At 35.4% G+C, this 17,902-nt stretch overlaps 3 protein-coding genes across 3 annotated transcripts; 1 reads left to right on the top strand and 2 right to left on the bottom strand.

The window, feature by feature from the left end:
* The first annotated feature begins 1,448 nt into the window (after positions 1-1,448).
* On the top strand, positions 1,449-2,722 carry LOC130723743 (uncharacterized). Its single transcript, XM_057574867.1, has 2 exons — positions 1,449-1,962; positions 2,045-2,722. The coding sequence occupies exons 1-2, from the start codon at positions 1,524-1,526 to the stop codon at positions 2,377-2,379; spliced, it is 774 nt and encodes a 257-aa protein (XP_057430850.1). The 5' UTR covers positions 1,449-1,523; the 3' UTR covers positions 2,380-2,722.
* Positions 2,723-6,169: 3,447 nt separating this feature from the next.
* LOC130722542 (uncharacterized) lies at positions 6,170-11,254 on the bottom strand. Its single transcript, XM_057573293.1, has 5 exons — positions 9,674-11,254; positions 9,358-9,542; positions 9,098-9,268; positions 6,897-7,349; positions 6,170-6,805 (listed from the first exon to the last, which is right to left on the bottom strand). The coding sequence occupies exons 1-5, from the start codon at positions 11,175-11,177 to the stop codon at positions 6,362-6,364; spliced, it is 2,757 nt and encodes a 918-aa protein (XP_057429276.1). The 5' UTR covers positions 11,178-11,254; the 3' UTR covers positions 6,170-6,361.
* Positions 11,255-15,266: 4,012 nt separating this feature from the next.
* On the bottom strand, positions 15,267-17,209 carry LOC130726937 (syntaxin-124-like). The gene has a single exon (XM_057578255.1). The coding sequence runs from the start codon at positions 16,924-16,926 to the stop codon at positions 16,012-16,014; it is 915 nt and encodes a 304-aa protein (XP_057434238.1). The 5' UTR covers positions 16,927-17,209; the 3' UTR covers positions 15,267-16,011.
* Between the last annotated feature and the right edge of the window lie 693 nt (positions 17,210-17,902).

Here is a 17,902-nt window from a genome sequence, read left to right on the forward strand (position 1 = left end):
AGTGGAATTTAATTACCCACATGGTAGGTGGGCCTGTGCAATTATCCACGCTTCAAGCCCAAAGGGCTCTTGCGTGAGGGGGCGTGTTAGAATATAATATAAAACCATTAATGTGGCCCTTACACAACAGCTTAAGCTTTTGGGATAAAGTGGTTATTTGACACTCCTAATATAGTTAAGATTTCTCAAGATTACAATTGATGGAATCAAACAATTACATCATATGGGGAGCGAATAAATAAGCAATTACATTAATTAATATGGAAAAAGAAGATTTGTGCATCTTAATAATGAGGCGAAGGCCGAAGGGGAATGAACCTAAATGTATTCCTCTGCCGGTGGCTAACTCATGTTAGCGGAACCTAGTCAACCTACTAAAATTCTAATGAGATATTCGTGTCTTGGTCGGCTCAATACGCTAACAGTCCATAATCCGACAGAGTTTCTATACTAATTAGGTTAATGAATAATTTTTACACAAACACTATTTTATGTGATTGAACGCTTGTATAAAACTATTAAATGATAGTGGATAAATTTCATAAAAATAATAAATTAAAAATATGAGATTATATTCAATAATGTATAATTAATCTACATATGTACAAGCCTCGTTTACCAATAATTCATCAACAAATATTATAAGTCTCATTTACCAAACCTTTAATTATAGAAAAATTATAGATTAATGAAAAAACTTTCTATTTTTTTATATACACAATATTTTTTTATCTCACCTTGCTATGTTAGTTATGTAAAATGATTGAAATCCTGCCACTAAGACTATTTTTGTATAAATGTTCACATACATCTTGGTCTGTAGTCTCCACTGGACTCAAAGTACTTATGGCCGTTTTAACCTTAACATACAAACACACTTTACGATTTGGATACACAAGTAAGATTTGGTTAGCTTAATTCATAAGCTTACAGAATCTAGTAACTTTTAATCCCCCCTTAGAAAGTGAGAACAGAATAGAAAACAATCACCTTTCATGACCATGTTACCATAATTAAAGTAAGTTGGATAATGTTGGACTGGCTCCACCATCAGTAACCATGATATAGAATAGAATGGGAGTCCATATCTACTACTAGTACTTATATCATTGTTTCACATTTTTTTGGTAAATAAACGTAATTACTCATTAAATTTTCAGAAGAAAAAAATGTAAATTGAAAAAAGAAGGTGGGTCACCACTACCACTCACTCTCAAGTCTCAAGTCTCAAGTCTCAAGTCAAGTCTGTACTCCCTCAACTTGTTATGGGAGAACTGAGAAATGTGAATGAAGAAGCAGGCAAGGAGGGTCCACTTCCAACAAATGGGCCACACACAGGCCCAAATCCATTCCGTTAATCCAACGGCTCATATTCCATCATGACTCACGTCCCCACACTCTCCTCACTCTATAAATTCTCTTTGAATCCCAACTTCCTTTCCAACATCGATCACTTCACTGTACACTCAGCTTACCTACCATTACCAACCTCAAACCTCCACCACTTTTTCCGGCGAACCACCATGCTTTCTCCCAAACTAATCCTCATCACCGTCGCCGTTATCTTCACGGCTGTCGGAATAAACGCCTCTCTCCCATTCGCCACCACCCACCTCCCTCTCCTCTGGAGCTTCATCCTCGTGTGCTTCCAGCCTCCTTACCTCTACGTCATCGTCAACGCCATCATAATCTCCATCGTGGCCTCCTCCCGGTTCCATCTCTCCTCCACCGAATCCAACTCACACTTAAATTCTCAACAGCAGACTATTCCTTCACTTCCAGAACCACCGGTTCTCGAAGTGAAGGCGATCCTAGTCGAAGAAGAACCAGAAGAGATGAAAGAAATCGACCTCGGAATGGCGCTGCAGAGGATGGACTCACCGGAATTTCCATCACCGGCGGAGAAGCCTCTCGTTTCTTCTAGATTCCATCACCGGAAACCGTTTAAACCAAGTCCTGAAGGTAATTATCATATTTCATTCTTAACTTTTTTGTCGTTTTGCGTGGTGGTGCATGCGGTGGTGATGATGAATTTGTGTTAAAGGGGGAAGGTCGTTGAAGGTGGTGAAGGCGAAACGGCATCACGAGACGTTGGAGAACACGTGGAAGGCGATAACGGAGGGTCGATCGATGCCATTGAGCAGGCACGTCAGGAAATGCGACACGTGGCATAGCCGCGGGGACACGGACCCACCGGAACCGGAAGCGGCCACCGCCGTGGACTTGACGTTGAGTCGGCCGGTGAAGCTGAGGAAAGAACCGTCGCTGAGTCAGGATGAGTTGAACCGGCGAGTGGAAGCGTTCATACGCAAGTTCAATGAGGAGATGAGGTTGCAGAGACAAGAGTCGTTGAATCAGTACATGCAAATCATTAACTAGGGTGGTGGTAGCCCTTAACAGGGTCCAAATTCCAAACATAATCATATTTTCTAGGAATATTTAGACTATAGTTAACAAAAAAAAAATATTGTAAATATTTCAATAGGTGTAGAGTATAGCATTTACATATTTACAAAAGAAAAGAAAAAGAGTATAGCATTACATCATGCATTTTGTTTTGTTTTGTTTTTTTTTTAAGGCCATGTAAATTATGGTTGAGTTAGAGATATAGTAGACAATTTTTATTTTTCATTTTTGATATGGTCCACGTATGCAAAATATGGATATATTGTAACATAGAAAAAGAAACACAAATAGAAACTATGTGTGTGTTTGGATTTCAGTTTGCAAAACAGAGTTTGAGTGAATGTGGGTTTGCAAAACAGAGTTTGGGTCAAAGTGGGTTGGTTGTAATGTGATTTATGTTTGGATACTTTTATTTTAAAATAGAGTTTGGGATTGAAAGTATGTTGAATGAATGTAGAAGTGACAAAGTGGGTTGGGTGAATGTGACTTTTACGCAGTGCGTGTCACAGTGAACATCATTGCTTTTAATTTCTACAATATTATATAATAATTTTACTGTTTCATGAGAGACATAATAATGAAGGATAAAATTGTCATAGTGATGAAATTGTTCTCTTTCCCCAGTCGTCCATCCTTTATATATAGCCTTCTAAAACAGAGTTTGGGTCAAAGTGGGTTGGGTGAATGTGATTTTTAATTTGCCAAACATATTGGCACAAAGTTACATACGATTCGAAAGTACTTTTGAATGTCTCAACTGAAAAACAAACACACCCTATATAGGGAACTTAATTAGGAATGTGTTTGTTCGTGCTTGCATCTAATTAATCTATATATATATATATATATATATGTAAAGCTCACTTGAGCTATAAGTATTAAATGCATTAAAGAATGAAATTTAAACAAATTTTTATTCAACTTTTAATATACATCCACTTATTATTAATTATTAATTATTAATGAGTAATTGTTAAACTTTTCAATTTCTCATATTTTAAATTAAATATTAATATTATTTTAATTCAATTATTAATTACTACCAGAGATAATTTGTAAATAATAATAATAACTGAAATTGACTAACTTTACATTAATAAATTTTATTTATTTATTTGTGCTTCCTAAAAAAAAATTAGATAGTTAATAGTAATTGTTTTTTTAAGCAAAAAAGATTGATATTAAAAATGAATAAATTTGTCTAAGTCATTAGCTATTTAACTACCCACTAAAATGTATAACTCAATTGAAATTTTATTATAAATACAACAAAAAAAAATTCTTTGGATTACATATACATTAAACTAAACTAAAAACTGATCAATACATTTTTTAGATCAATTAGTTAGTCAATTAATTTCCATGTTTGTTGTATAAGGTAGAATAGAAGATGACAAAAGACTCCTGAAACTTAACACTTTAGTTTTCTAAAAAAGAGTGAAGAAAAATGAAACAAGACACTCTAATATAAAAAAACCACATTTTTATTTGAGGTAGGACGGTTAAAACGAGTTAATACAACGATTTGATAAAATATTTAATTAGATACAAAAATATTTTTTTTAAAATATTTTAGTCATAGTCATTTATTTTTTAATCTAATTATCATAAAAAATTAATTAAATGCATTAAGCAGTAAAATCTTCCTACCTTTGTAGTAAAATAAAGGAAGTCATAGCAAATTTCTTTGTAATTAATATATTAAATAATAAAATAAAAAACTGAAAAAATTTGTATTGTCAAAAGTAATTCAATTATCTAAATTGAATAATAATATTCATAAACATAAAAATTGACTTGAATTTTGCATTAGGGAAAAATAACTAAAAATAAACTTGATTAATGACAAAATAATGTTATCAATAAATAATTTAGATAAAATTGTTTAAATTAAAAAATGAAGCTATAAGGTATTTACTATTAACTATAACATATGTGTGATTTATTTGAAGAAACAATCTCAATATAATTTTACGATTTTATTATATATTAGTAAAAACGATTTTGAGCAAGGTTAATAGAGAAAAAACGTTATGGCCGAAGTTGAATAAATATAAATTTACTACATAATACTTAATCTATATCTTATTATAGTTGAAAAAGATGAAATTATTTTATTTTTCTTAATTTTAACATGTGTAAACCTGTTTGGGAAATTGTGATCGCCCTTCCCAAAAAATGATTTTCTCGGTAAAAAATAAAAAAAATGGTAAAACAACTATTTTGATGTCATTAAAAAAATTTTGCTTAATTTTTTTTCAACTGGAGTGTATTATTTTCAGATTATTAAATAATTAATTAATTAAATTTTAAAAATGATCCAATGTTGATTATTAAATATTAATTATTAAATTTGAGTAATATTAATTATTTACAAAGAGAACTCCAATACTATTTATTGAAAAGTATATTTTTTTGAAATTATTGAAATGTTAAGGGAAATTATTATTATTTATTTTAAAATAAAAACTATTGTAATATTTATGTAATAATTTAAACTATAATCATTGTTATTTAATGTTAAAAATATTGAAAACACGGGTATAATATCTAGTACCATGAATGGAAGGCTGTGACTGTGATGATGATCAATTTGATATTTCCTTTGCTTACGTCTTGGGTATATGCATCATTGTACTAATCTACTTACTGGACAAAGCACTATACTATATTTTTACCAAAAAATGAAAGCAAGCCTTAATAAAATAAACTCATGTCGACCATGTTAATATTTTGAACGTACACGCTAGAAAGATGTGACATTATATTAGTCTACCTTTCAAAATCACCTATAACAACTAAAAATCAAATGTCAAAGTCCACCCTTAAAAAAACATTCAACCAAAATTTCACATTTGGTGCAGCTATAAGACTAATTTTCTTAAGACTAGAAGATCACATTAAGTTGGTAAATATCTCCTGACAAATTATTTTTTTATAAACATCGTCTAGGTATCGAACCATTGATTAAATTGTCAAGCTCAGCTATCTACCAATTGTGCTAGAACTTAATGTTGGTCCATTAAAATTATTAAAAATTAAAGTTAAATTGCTCTAAAACTCTTTATATTTTTATTTCTAAATCGTACTTATTCACTTATTTTAACATAATATAAATGCTTTTGTAATCTAATTACTTGATAGTTTAAACCATTACTATGCTAGAAGAAAGGAATGCATATATAAAATGAGGGTTTCCCTACACCGTGATAAATAGAACGAGTATGTATATAGGCTAGAGTACTTCATAAGAAGTGACAATTAACAGTTGATCTGATTAATAGGTTAACGAAATACATGATGAAAATAAGACTAAAGTATAGGAAATTTGTAAACTATCAGACGTTTTATGTATTAGTTTTGACTTTTCAGTGATAAGGTGAATTTTGAGTAGGATATAAATAATTTAGCAAAAATTTGAAATAAATGTGGAAAGAAGAAACCAAAGTCCATTTTGAATACAAGTGTGTTTCGTCAATTGTGGACACTATTTATTACAACGTTTTTATTAAAATCGAAGATTTATTGCGAAGTTTCAATGGAGCAAAGTCAAGCATCGACCAATAACATTTTGTGAGTAAAGACAGCCCATGACAGAGAAAAACCGCAACAAAATTACAAAAACAATAAAAGAGCGAAATTAAAACTATTGTTATCATATACACCGACTATATCTGATCTGAACGTACCTAAAAGTAGTCCACAATAATTTTCCAGGTAAAGCAAACATTACTAATAAATAGTAACACAATTTTTCTGGCACTTATGGAGCTGGAAGCTGAAATTTCATTTAATTGCAAGGCATCAGAGCTTAAGAACTGCACTTCACTGTAAAATGTACACATCTAAAATAGATACAGTCAAAGCACACTAGTTAGATTGCTGTCAGTACAAAATACATACCAACAAAATTAATTTCATTTCACTGCTATCAAAATTTGCTGTGACCCAACATTTAGTTTCGTTTTAGCCTTTTCATTCTCTCAAGTGCACCAAGCCGGCTTTCATTTTCATTTTCTTTTGCACCATCTACTTCTCCATTGTTTTCATCCTCATCTCTCTGTCTGATCAAACCACCAAAAACAGCAGAAGGAACATCTTTCTGTGCAATCTCAATCTTGTCATCATCATCATCCGAGTCACTATCTTCAGGTAACTCGATATCCTCATGATTTGCACGGGCCTTTATTCCTCCATCTGACTGTGATTCCACTCCAGCACTCACAAACCCTACTTTTCTGTCTTTTGAAAGACCATTGTCAACTGCTGGGGCTAATTGCCTTTCTAAAGCAGCCATTTCATCCTCAGGGACCCCAGCCTGCTTCAATTTGTCTTTCGCCTCATCCAGATTTACAGTTTGATCCTTCTGCATCAGATACTCGGGCAGTATAAAATGTGTCTGAAAAAAAAAACAGCAGAAGATTAGAACAAATGCAAAAATCTAAATTGACAGACTTGAAGGAAAAAGGAAAAATGAAAAATTATAGTACCTGGCTGTAGCTTGCAGAGACACTGCGCTTAATGCGAAGCATTTCTCTGAATGTATCTTCATTTCCATGCTGAACTTCAAATTCATGCCACTTGTTCCAAAAGTCTGGATCAGATCGCGGATCTGCACACTGAGAGGCAAATGTGTATATTCCACGGGCACGATCAATTTCACCCAAACTTTTTTCCAGCTCAGCATACTTCAAACACATAGTTTTGACATCCTTGTCGGGAAGACCAGATTCAATAGCCTGCTCATAGATCTCCCTTGTTTTGGGGACACCAAATATCTCAGCTGCACGAGCAATGAATATTTCATACATGCTTAGCTTTTCATTACCAGGTACAGCTTTAGTTGCTTGAGCATAAACATTCATAGCTCTCTTAGCAAGTCCATAGTCCTCTTCCAGCTTAGCATATTGCAGGTAGAGAGGTTTCACTTGATCAGCAGGGGCCTGTTTGACATGTATGACCCAAAAGAAGGATTAGGTTAGCATTAGAAATTTAAAATACATTATCAGCATTCAAAATTAATATTTGACACAAACACATAATCAGACAATTAAATACCATCATCATATACTGCAAATATGAAAAAATAATTACTTGTTATGATGATGCATTTCTTTACAGATAAAAACCGGGACAGTTGCATTTTTATGATGCATTTCTTCAAGCAATTTCATTTTTACAGATACCCTGATCCTACAAGATCTGTTCATTACCCAAATCATAATCTCAATCCTAATTTACACATGAAATTATCCTAACCCCAACACACAAAAAACTCATTTTCATTTCTAGTTTAAGCAAAAAACCTTGTTGTTCAGAGATAGTGTGTGTGTGTGTGTGTGAGAGAGAGAGAGAGAGAGAGAGAGAGAGAGAGAGAGAGAGAGAGAGAAATGCCATGTACAGAGGCCTCAAAAGACTGATTTTATGCCATTGTTACATTGGAACTTGCAGGTGTGGTTTAACAGAGTAGTTACTGGTCGCAAGAGCAAGCAAATTAGAGCTCTTGTTCCAAGCAGTATGAAAATCATTGTGGTTACACCTACTTAAAGGAATTATAGTGTCTGAACTGGATTGGTGGTTCTATCTTGGCATCAGTTAGCACCTTCCAACAGGCTTGAACTCATGCTTTTCTCAACTGAATGTTTGTCATTTTTTTACAATTGTGTGTCATAATCGGTATAGTGGATCAGTTTATGGAAGCATTCAGATGCCATTTTTGTACTCTTCAATCAAGATGTAGATCTCTAAGGGTGAATGAATATGATGAATCTAGGCTAGCTATCATTCTCTCCACTGTTTGAATAAATTCCTAAATGTGATATTAGCAGGTCGAGTGTATTAGATTGCAATCCACCCTAATTTTAGTTTGTCTCTATTTTGTGTGATCACAGTTGGGTGTATGGTAATTTATGTTCGGTGCATAGCATGGGCTTGGCAAAGAGTGATTCTACAAACAAGTTGCTTTTGGTAACGGATAGGTACTGACAATTCTTCCAGGGTAAAACTATTCGATTCTGAGTGTAGCCTCCTCACTCTACCTAATTCTTCAAATTTCAACCACTATTAAACATATGTAGGTTCTGATCCTATCAAAAACAAAGATCATAGGATGACAATCAAACATTATCTCACAACCAAGGGTTCTACATTCCACCACTCTATCTAATGCCTCATTGTGCTCAGTTGAAAACCAATTTCATTAGTCCGATCACAAAAATCACACAATTCCAATTCCATCAAAGAATTTTCCCAATGCAAGACCTCTAATTCTTCATATTTGACATGTACAAGACCCCAAGCGTAGTAAATTTCAAATTACAAGTTTGAAAACAGTTTACAACCATTTTAATCAACCTGAAGTATTCCTCTTCTTCTAATTGAAATGTCTTCTTTGTACCTATTTTGTCAGCAAAAGAACAGTAACAAAATTCACTTCAAACTGCATAAAACCCTAAAAGAGCATGTTGACTTATGATTATAAAATTACAGCATACAAAAGACAAGCAATACTGAGAGATCAAGCAGACAATTGATGATGGTTTATTAACAAAAAACCATAAGAGAAATAAGATTACTCTATATTTGACACATTTTAAACATAACCACTCAGCTATCATGAACGTAAAACTTGTGAAGATAAAAAACTTCAAGAACTCATAAATTTAAGCAACCAAAAGAAATATGTGCATACCGTTTCAACTGCATTCTCAAACAGTTCTCTCGCTCTCTCCAATTTTGTCTTTCCATATCTCTTCACAAATTTAGACAGATATGTAACCCATATATCTTTAACATGTGGGTACTTAAATATCTTCACACCTCTTTCATAAACTTTAAAAGCATCTTCAAAGTATTTGTGTTCCTGCATATATCAATGTAAGAATTTGTCAATCAGTCAAAACCGGTGAAAGAGACGAGATATTTTGCTATGACACAAGGATTGCTCCATACCTCCAGAAAGTATGCATAATTAATGATTATTTGTGGTGTGGCTATACGTAAATCCAATATCCGCTCATAAACTGCCCGAGTAGACTCTAAATTACCCAGGCTTTCCTCCAAATCAACATAAAAGGTCCACAGCCTCAAAGATTTATGCAGCCTCATCTGTACGGGTTCATTCCCATCAGCAGCCACTAAGAGAAAAGCATATGAAAAATCAAAAGTTAGTACACTCCACCAAATGAACAAAATAACAAAATTAAAGGCTAAATAAAGTACAGCATGCTGGAAAAAATAAAATTCAAACAAGGTCAACTAAGAATACCTCTACGTTTGACCTCAACTGATGGCTCTGCTGTAGCTCGCCTCATAAGCTCAAGTGCTCCTTTAAAATTGTTGTGTTTCAACTCAATTTCTGCCCACTCACACCAGACACTAGCCAGATTATCCACAGTTTTGTAGTTGACCTGTACTGCCTTGTCAAATATGATCCGAGCATTGGTGAGATCTTTGTGCTCCTCATAAAGTTTAGCAAAAGCAACCCACAAAGTATGAGGCTTTCCCACAGCCTGCATGGGATCAACTGTCCTCACAGCCTCCGTGTAAGTGAGAATCTGCTTAGTAGGATTACCCTCAAAAAGCTTCACCCGTCGGTGCCACTGTTCTACATTATGAGGATTCTGACGCAAAAGCACACTATTAGCCAATTCTGGCCTCCTCTTTATTAGGTAGTCGAATCGAGCCAATCTCAAGTCTATGTCATTTTTGTCATTCAACCAAAACCCGTGTATAGCCTTCTCGAACTCCTCCAGGGATGATTTCACTTTGAACCTAATATCTTCCTCTTCCTCCTCCACCTTGTCCTGAACCCCATCTTCCTCTTCATCCTCCTCGTCACTCATACTCATCTCTTCCATCTTATAAGCAAGCATGCTCTCTTCAAACTGAGAGTACGAATCAAATATGACACTGAAATCCCTGACTGTTACGACCGTGGACATACCCTCCTCAAACACATCCCTGGCCTTCTCATGCAAACCCCTCCTAATGTAATACTCCGCCAGTGAAGTCCAAAGCCTACCCACCTCATCAGTAAACTTCCTAATCCCACCCCTAATGATAGCATCTACATTCAACCCAGAAACCTCATTGGCATGCCTAGTAAGCAAATCACAAAGCTCCAACCAAAGCCTGTGTTTGGTTTTCCCTTTTATGGAATAAAACTGATCATCATTCAACACAGAAGCTAACCTCTCAGCAGCCTCTTGCCATAAACTAGAATTAACCAAAAACTCAATGAAATCTTCAATATGAGAAGGGTCATATTTCAAATACCTGCGATAAACCCTAAGCGAGGTCTCAATGGGGATACCCTTCTGGCTGACAAACAGAAGGTAAGGCTCCCAAATGCGGTCATGCTGGGTCACCGGTAGCGCGCAGAGAGCTCTATCGAACGTCCTCCGCGTCCGCGTAACGAGCTTCTGGTGAGTTAGGGTTTGAAGATACATGATCCAGATCCTGGGCATCTTGTGCATAGTGACTAGAGCACGCTCGAAGGTGTTGTTGAGGGAATCGTAGTGGGAGTGAGTGACGGGGAGGTTGCGAACGAGGTCGAGGCGTTCACGGAGGTAAGCGTACCAGAGCTTGTAGCTTCCGGGGAGAGCTTTGAGGGCACGCTCGTAGATGATGAAACGCTTCTTGAAGGGAGATTCAGATCGAGCGATGAGGTAACGCCACCATAGCTTGAGGCTGAAGGGGTTTCGGAGAAGCTCTTCTTCGTAGAGAAGATCGTCTTGCGATGGGTACAGCTCCTGCGAAATCGTCGCCATCTCCGAAATCGGAATCGGAATCGGAATCGATTCTGACAGTGGAATGAATTATCCTAAAACCCTTACCCACTAACTTGGAATATGAAGGAAATAGAAAGAATATATCTGATAATGGGCCCAAGGTATTGCCTTGAGTTTGGGCTGTGTATGGTTCTAGGGCCGGTGCCATCAATACTCATCCCTGGGGAGGGTAGCCCGAAAACAAAACAAGGCTGAAGCAACAACTCACCAACAACGACCACACATAAATAAAATATACTTGAGGTCGATCGATTGATGGCTTCTAAGACAAACAATGGTGTCAACTTTGACACTGATATCTCTCAAATAGAGAGTGGGCCAGCGCAACTCGCAGCTAAAACCCACTCAATTCCGACCACAGATTATGAGTATTCACTAATCAATGAGACTCGCCCACTCAAGGAACAACCTTGCTCAAGATACAGGCGGCGCTTCAGGGAAGAGATGGAGGTGTCTCTGATCCGTTCTGAGAAACTTCAAAAAACGGCGGTGGAGGAAGGTTGACAGTGGTTGAGCGTTATTGGTGACGACCAAGAACGTGACAAGGATCACTAGGGTTCCAAGACAAAGGGAAGTGATAATAAAAAAGAAACGACGCCGTAAGAAAACAGCTAGAACTAACAAACGGAAGCGAGATCAATTCCTAGAGAATATAAATTTTGGTGTAAAAAAATTAATATAATGGAACCCTAATTTTGTAACTCTCTATAACTGTTAATGTATTAGGATAATCCCCGGAAAAAAAAATATGTGTATTGTATTGTTGTCAACCATAACTGAGAAACTAGGTATAGATTGGATAGACAGGGCCGACCCAAGGTAAAGTCACCCAAGCAACCGCTTTAGGCCTCTAAATTTTTATTTCTTTTATCAAGTAAAAAATGCCCCAAATTTTTTTTCCTAAGTCAAAAAAGGCCTCAGAAAACCAAGCCTAAGACAAAAAAAGGTCTCACTTTAAAGTTTGTTGTAGGCCTCATTTAGTGTTGGGTCGGCCCTATGGATATGTAAGGAGAGGAGGTGAACAATTCAAGGAGACAAAACATTGTGAAAGCTGTTGGTATCAATTAGAACCTAGACTTGATGACTTTGAATTGTCCTAGGAAACTTAAGAGTCTTAAAAGCGGGAGTTCCTTGGAAGGGAATAATTGAACAAGTGAAAATGAGAATGAAAATGAATAACCTCATCGTCATCCGCAACAAGTAGGGGATCATCGAGCTCAACCTCAAATCGAGGCCTCTGGTCTTCCTCGATAATAGGGTCATGAACTTGTAATATAATGAAGCGATGTCTTACGAAATATTTTTCATCACAATAGTAGCACAACCTAAGAGCCCTTTACTCTTGCATTTGAACAATAGTAAGTCCGTGGACATGGATAGTATTAGATTGTTTGGAAGTGCTGTCATGGTTGATGTCGCTTGAGAAACTGCATGTGTTGGGTCAGGGTAGGAAAACAATTGGGTGTCTGTGTCAAAGAATATTTACACAAACTGTATACAAACATCAATTCTATCACAATTTTAATCACGACATGAACATTAAAACCTCGACATGTTCAATGATGGGCACAATTGAGAAAACCTTGCAAACAAAATGATGGTATTGGGGGGTACTCAAATTTTGATCTCACACTTACAAAAAAAATTGAAGGCCCATTAATTATCTGGACAAACCTGTGGACCACAAATAAATAAAAAACTAAACAAAACATAAAAGAAGAAGTGCGTAACTTTTGATCTAAATTTTCAATATGTTTCCATGAGAACACCTAACAAGGTGGATGGACACCCACCATTGTTAGAAGGAGATGAAGGAATGGAGTAAGAAATAAATAAATTAATAATAAAAATAGAAATGAGGGGGGAAAGTTTTCAACTGCTACACGTCGATGCCGTAAGCAACAATCATAATATGTTATGGGCCACACGCAACACCTTCTTCCATCTCTCTGTAATTGAATTTAAACCAAACCAACACGCGACTCACCTATCTCACAGTCTCACACCATATCTATGTCTATCAGTTCTGTTGAAAACAAGATGAATAGTCATAACTCTTTACAGCAAATTATTGATTTGATTGGCCACACCTAACTCTTCATTTTGTTTTCATTATTGTTCTTCTTTCAATTTCAATTAATGTTATGCCAGCCTTTCTAGTTAGTACTTAATTTAATTTGACTCCCTCATCAATGATTTTGCATGTTGAAATAAAACAGGATTACAGAATGGCCAATCCTTATTTGGTTAACTGTGTTCTGACACAAACTTTGCATCTTTACACATTTTCCTCTACTGGGTCGTCTTTTCTTTTTCTTTGTGTCACTGCTCTCATTGATTTTGGTCCATGTTGTTAGATCCATTTCACTTGTTCTTCTAGTGATCTTTGTTTTGTGACCATTCTATTTGCGCGTGACCCGTCCTCTTCTCCAATACTCTACCCGTACACAATTGATGAAAGGAACAATCATTGCACTCTGCATCCTCAGTCACATAGCACAAATGGAGGTTAAGCTGTGGAACGACAAGCGCTAGCTAGAGAAGCAGAGAGAAATGTATGGAAGAATAAGCAGTAATGGATTGCAAGGTTTGCAGCACCTTCATCACTTTGACCTTGAGTCTTCTTACATTTTTTCTTCATGGCAGCTCTACAAAATACTGCAGGTGCATGATTGAATGAGGGTATGTTTGTAAATACACATTTGTTTTCTGCTACTTTTTGTTTTGGTTGTTGAGGATTTGGCTATTTGCTGACAACTTAAGGCTGTATTTTTACATATTATTATGGCTTATGCACATCATTAAAGCTTGTAATTTATGGCATGATCGAGGTTTGACATCTGTTTACTTGTTTGATTGAGTTTCCCTGTACTTTTGGCAACAATCTTCATATCACACCACAATCCCATTTTGGTTTGAGAATTTGGTTGAGCTGTTAAATACATGTTTGGATGCAAAATTAACAATGAAGTCAAAATCATGTTATAAATCAAAATCATTATAACAGAAGCAACTTTTCTAAGCTTTTACAACTGTCTACCATTTTAGTCTCATTGTATTTCTCAACCGTTTGTCCAAACATGTATATCTCTCATTCACACTTTTTTTTTTCACTCTTTGTATCATATCAAAATTTTTTAGGTCAATATTGTTACTAATAAATGATTGTTGGAATAATAAATTTTGTTAAAACCCCTAGTGAGTTGATTTGTGTTTAAATATATTCGATCATAACAAAAGTTTTTTATTCAAAGATAATAATAATATGAAATCTCAATTTAATGTAAAAATATTTTTCACTTTAATTCATAAAAAGCGTTTTGCTTACTATTTGTCATCGCCAACTTTTCCAAACTTTAATTTTAAGAGGGAGAAATCAACTTTAACCATTGATAACATGATAATAAACCTGCTCTAAGCTATGTTTTGGATATCTGTTATCATGCATACATATACATAAACGACACAAATAGTGGATCAATGAAGGTATCCCCACACACACCTAATTGTTTGATTTGATCAACTCCAGTGGAATATGGAAGTTCCTTTCCTACTCTTTTTACGTCTCTACTCCCATTAATATATATAAAACCCAACGGATGTCTCTATCCAGCTTTATGGTTTGGCAAGGTTGAAAGTTTACTTAGACTGGAGTTAGTTCTTTGTCCCTTTCTTCCTTAATATTACTAAATGGATTTCAACACTTTATTTTCAACTTGTAACATTGAAATTAGATCCAGGATTCTCATTATTATTATTTTTGGAAATAAAAGCCAAATTATTATTAAGATCCAAAATGCTTGAGAACAAAACTTTCTCAAAGGAACATGAAAAGAAAACAAATCCTTCTAACTGACATCATGCATAGCTTTACTATGCAAATAATCGAGCCTCTGAGTCATTGGCTTGCAATTATTGGCTTGGTCTTTATGAGAAAGTAGGATTTAAAGATGTGCTGGGTTAAATTACTAAGTTGGGATTGAATTCAGTCACATAATTTTGTATGTTTGGTCACCGATCAAAAAGTATGAAAACGGAAAATAATAGATCGTCGGACACTTTTTTATGAAAAGTAATTTAAACACACTTAATGAAAAAGGAAACGTATAACCAAACGGGCCAATGATGGTTTAATTTTAAGCTCGGTAAATGCCATACAACACACCTTTGTGAGGGTTTGCTTCAAGTCAATTTCCAGTGGCACTAGCTATCCACATCTTTAGTACCAGTGGAGCACAATGTGATTTCTCTTGGAGCATCATCTGACATTCTGACTATACTAGATACCAAGTTCTTGTACGTAAGGTAAGAAAACAATCTAAAATAGAAGAGAAAAGAAAAGAAAAGAAGCTGATCCAGAAGTGGAACCATGATAAAATGTGTACAAACTTCATGTTTGGCATTGCTCTCTTTTGCTATTTCAGTTCCTTGCCAAAAAATTCAGAACAGCTTGACTCTATTTCTTCTTTGCTTCTCATAGTTAATTATTTCTGACATCTAGAAGCTACTTAGAGAAACTTCATCACAGAACTGATTTTGGATGTAAAATCAATTGTAGAAGGATTTTCAAGCATGCTCATGCAATCTATGTATAACAATGAGGCATGAGCATTTCAGAATGCAAAATGTAACTATGCTGAGATTAAATACTCTCTAATATTCATCAATCCTGCTCCCTTTCTTCTAGTTATCATCATCTTTGGATCAACTTCTCTTTCATCAGCATCAATCCTAAAACCCAAAAGCTGCTCTCCGAAGAACTGATTTTGACTTCAGAATCAATCAATTATAGAAGGTTTTCCACGAACGCACTTCATCGCAACAAGTGTGGTAGAAGGGATGTCAAGAGAGGAAAAAGGAGCACAATGACAAGGACAAGACCAAGAAGAATGGCGTAGCAAGTCCACTTCCTGGAACTCTTCTGGTGCACTCTAGCTTCTTGAAGTTGATCCGTGCCTCGTCTAACAAAAGAACTAGCATGCGCCACATGACTCTCTATGTTGTTGAGTTGTTGACCCTGAGACTCCACAAGTGCAGCCATGTCCAAAAACACTTGATGAAGCTCAATCAAGTTCTTCTCTATTTCCTTAACAGCATCATGCCTCTCTTGAATTTCTGATATGGTGTCCATAATCTGACCCCTACCCTGTTCCTGGATAGCTCTCTGAAGAAAACTCTCACTCTCTCCACTTGATATCAAATTCTCAATGGTTTCTTCATCAGCTTTTTCTCCTGTGATGGTGAAGTACCTTCTTTCAACTGTTTCCTTGTACTCTTCTTGCATCCTTGCTCTGAATCCTTGAAAATCATCCATCATGGACTTGAGTTTCTTCCCCAATCCACTCACCACTGAGGTCCTGGTTCTGTCCGCTGAAGAACCAGGACCACACCCTGGAATGTTTCTATTGGAAGCATTGGAACGTTCCAATGCTTCAAGCTTTCCCTTGATGAGCTTCACTCGTTTGAGAACCTGCTCAACATCTTTGTCCATTCGGGCTCGAAGGTCCTTCATTGTTTTAGCATTGTGGACAATTTTGCTCTCTTCATTAGCCTCTTGCAATTTTCTGTAGAGCTTCTCAACCACTCTCATGTCTTCTTTCACATTCTCCACATCTTCAAAGAATTTGTCAAGGTTAACAGTTTCCTTCCCAGCCTCCACATCATCAAGGTAGGCCTGCTCCTTCAAATCAGTGTATTTCTTGAAGGAGCCTGAGAATAGGTCATTCATTTTGGAAGATTTAAGGAACAATAACTAGCTAACAATTTTCTTTTTTCTTTTTCTTTCTATTAGTTGGTTTCTTCTGTACTTGGTAAATCCAGTAACAGATGAATGATCATAAGATCATAAATGGTTTGATATGATGTAACACAATGCTATTCCTCTTCCTCGTTGGGATTATGTTCAATTTTGCTAAAGGAGAGGAATGTTGAAGGTGACAAAAGGAAAAATTAACCAATTGTCACCAACAATAGGCTCTGAGCCAAAAAGTTGTTTTTCTTCTTGGGATGGATGTATTAGAGGTTCATGGTTAATGGGAAATAGGGACCAGCCAAATTAACATGATTGATACTAATCAAAGAAAGGCTTTTAGAAGTTGGATAAACCAAATGTTACTCTTATATTAACATGTGGTTATGCTGTTTACTCTCAAATGACTTGGTCATCTTTTTTCTGTCCTCCCAGCTAGTTGGTTATTTTTTGGGGTATTTTTTAGCTGAAATAAAAATTTATTTATACATAAGTTCCAACCTCAAAGCCATTTCAAGTCTAACAGATATTCTTAAAGAAGATATTAAGCACGATGAAGCCTAAGGAAATTAACTTGTATTTTCTATTGGAAAATGATAAATGACAAGACAGATGCATTGCACGACGCCACGACAGGCACGACCGTGTTTTTACCAAAACTTCTATTCTATGTTTAATTTGCTGAATTTTTATTTTTAAAAAATAGGACTTTTTTTACGATAAAAACATTGAATCAAGTCCTTCGTGTGTATCGTGCACTAAAAGAGTTGTGCTCCATAGCAATTTCTGACAGAAAGTAATAGAACTTGCATTAAACTTTAGATAACAGAGTAAATTGTTGAATATGGAACATTTTTTTCATTATTATGGTTAAATATTTACTAATAACCTCGGTAAACTAATAAAAAAGTCAAATATTTAATATTAATGACAGGAAAATATTATATTTCTCATT

The sequence above is a fragment of the Lotus japonicus genome, chromosome 6, assembly GCF_012489685.1.
Source record: "Lotus japonicus ecotype B-129 chromosome 6, LjGifu_v1.2".
NCBI lineage: Eukaryota > Viridiplantae > Streptophyta > Magnoliopsida > Fabales > Fabaceae > Lotus > Lotus japonicus.

Coding starts and splice junctions, on each gene's coding strand:
- LOC130726937 (XM_057578255.1), bottom strand. CDS start 16,926: ATGAATGACCTATTCTCAGGCTCCTTCAAGAAATACACTGATTTGAAG.
- LOC130723743 (XM_057574867.1), top strand. CDS start 1,524: ATGCTTTCTCCCAAACTAATCCTCATCACCGTCGCCGTTATCTTCACG. Junction 1,963..2,044: donor GTTTAAACCAAGTCCTGAAG/GTAATTATCATA, acceptor TTTGTGTTAAAG/GGGGAAGGTCGTTGAAGGTG.
- LOC130722542 (XM_057573293.1), bottom strand. CDS start 11,177: ATGGCGACGATTTCGCAGGAGCTGTACCCATCGCAAGACGATCTTCTC. Junction 7,350..9,097: donor TTGAGAATGCAGTTGAAACG/GTATGCACATAT, acceptor CATGTCAAACAG/GCCCCTGCTGATCAAGTGAA. Junction 6,806..6,896: donor TCTCTGCAAGCTACAGCCAG/GTACTATAATTT, acceptor TTTTTTTTTCAG/ACACATTTTATACTGCCCGA.